General features: G+C 49.6%; 1 protein-coding gene across 1 annotated transcript; it reads left to right on the top strand.

Moving 5' to 3' along the window:
* Positions 1 to 225: 225 nt before the first annotated feature.
* On the top strand, positions 226 to 804 carry LOC117835357 (uncharacterized). The gene has a single exon (XM_034714719.1). It carries the CDS (start codon positions 226 to 228, stop codon positions 802 to 804), a length of 579 nt encoding a protein of 192 aa, XP_034570610.1.
* Positions 805 to 1023: the final 219 nt, after the last annotated feature.

Here is a 1023-nt window from a genome sequence, read left to right as displayed (position 1 = left end):
CGAAGGAGCCGACGTAGGAGTGCTTTTCATATCCCCAAAAGGCGACCAGCTAAAGTATGTGCTCCAGATCTACTACATGGCTACCAACAATGGTGCCGAGTATAAGGCTCTCATCCATGGCCTCCGCATAGCCGTCTCCCTCGGAATCTAGCGTGTACCCGCTTATGGTGATTCAAAGGTGGTGATCGAGCAAGTCAACAAAAACTAGGACTGCCTAAGGACTCCATGGATGCTTACTGTGCAAAAATTCGCAAGCTTGAAGCCCACTTCGACGGCCTCGAGTTCCATCATGTCCCCAGGGACCACAACATCGCTGCCGACGTCCCATCCAAGCTCGGCTCCAAGTGTGCACAAGTTCCAGTCGGCGTATTTGTTCAGGATCTTCGGAAACATTCTATCAAAGTCCTGGACCCCGACCAGGCTAATGAACCTAGTGATCAGGCTTCAGCCAACCTAAAATCCGCCGAGGTCATGATGATCGAGGCAGAAGAAGATTGGCGCGCCCTATTCATAGCCTTAATCACTGACCAGCTGGCACCAAATGACAATGTTGAACATGAGAAATTAGCTCAGCGCAGTGCAAATTATGTTGTTATAGGCACAGAACTCTACAAAAAAGCTGCATCTACAGGCATAATGATGAAATGCGTTCTACACATTAAAGGCATCGAACTATTAGATGAAATCCACTCGGGAATATGTGGAAGCCACGCTGCTTCTGGCACTTTGGTTGGCAAAGCTTTCCGATTCGGCTTCTACTGGCCCACAGCAGTAGCCGATGCAAAGGAACTCGTCAAGCGTTGAGGTGTCAATTCTTCTCCAAACAGCAGCACCTTCAGGCTCAAGCCTTACGCACCATCCCCCATCATGGCCTTTCGCATGCTGGGGGCTGGATAAGGTCGGACCTTTCAAAACAGCCCCAGGTGGGCATACACACATTTTTCTAGCTGTTGACAAATTCGCGAAATGGATCGAAGTAAAACTGTCACCAGTATCGAGTCAGCCAAAGCCACCCAATTCGTG

This window comes from Setaria viridis, chromosome 9 (genome assembly GCF_005286985.2).
Source record: "Setaria viridis chromosome 9, Setaria_viridis_v4.0, whole genome shotgun sequence".
Classification (NCBI taxonomy): domain Eukaryota; kingdom Viridiplantae; phylum Streptophyta; class Magnoliopsida; order Poales; family Poaceae; genus Setaria; species Setaria viridis.
This window is presented reverse-complemented; position numbering and strand designations above follow the sequence as displayed.

Excerpts from the sequence above, each read along its gene's own strand:
- LOC117835357 (XM_034714719.1), top strand. The coding sequence starts at position 226 with ATGGATGCTTACTGTGCAAAAATTCGCAAGCTTGAAGCCCACTTCGAC.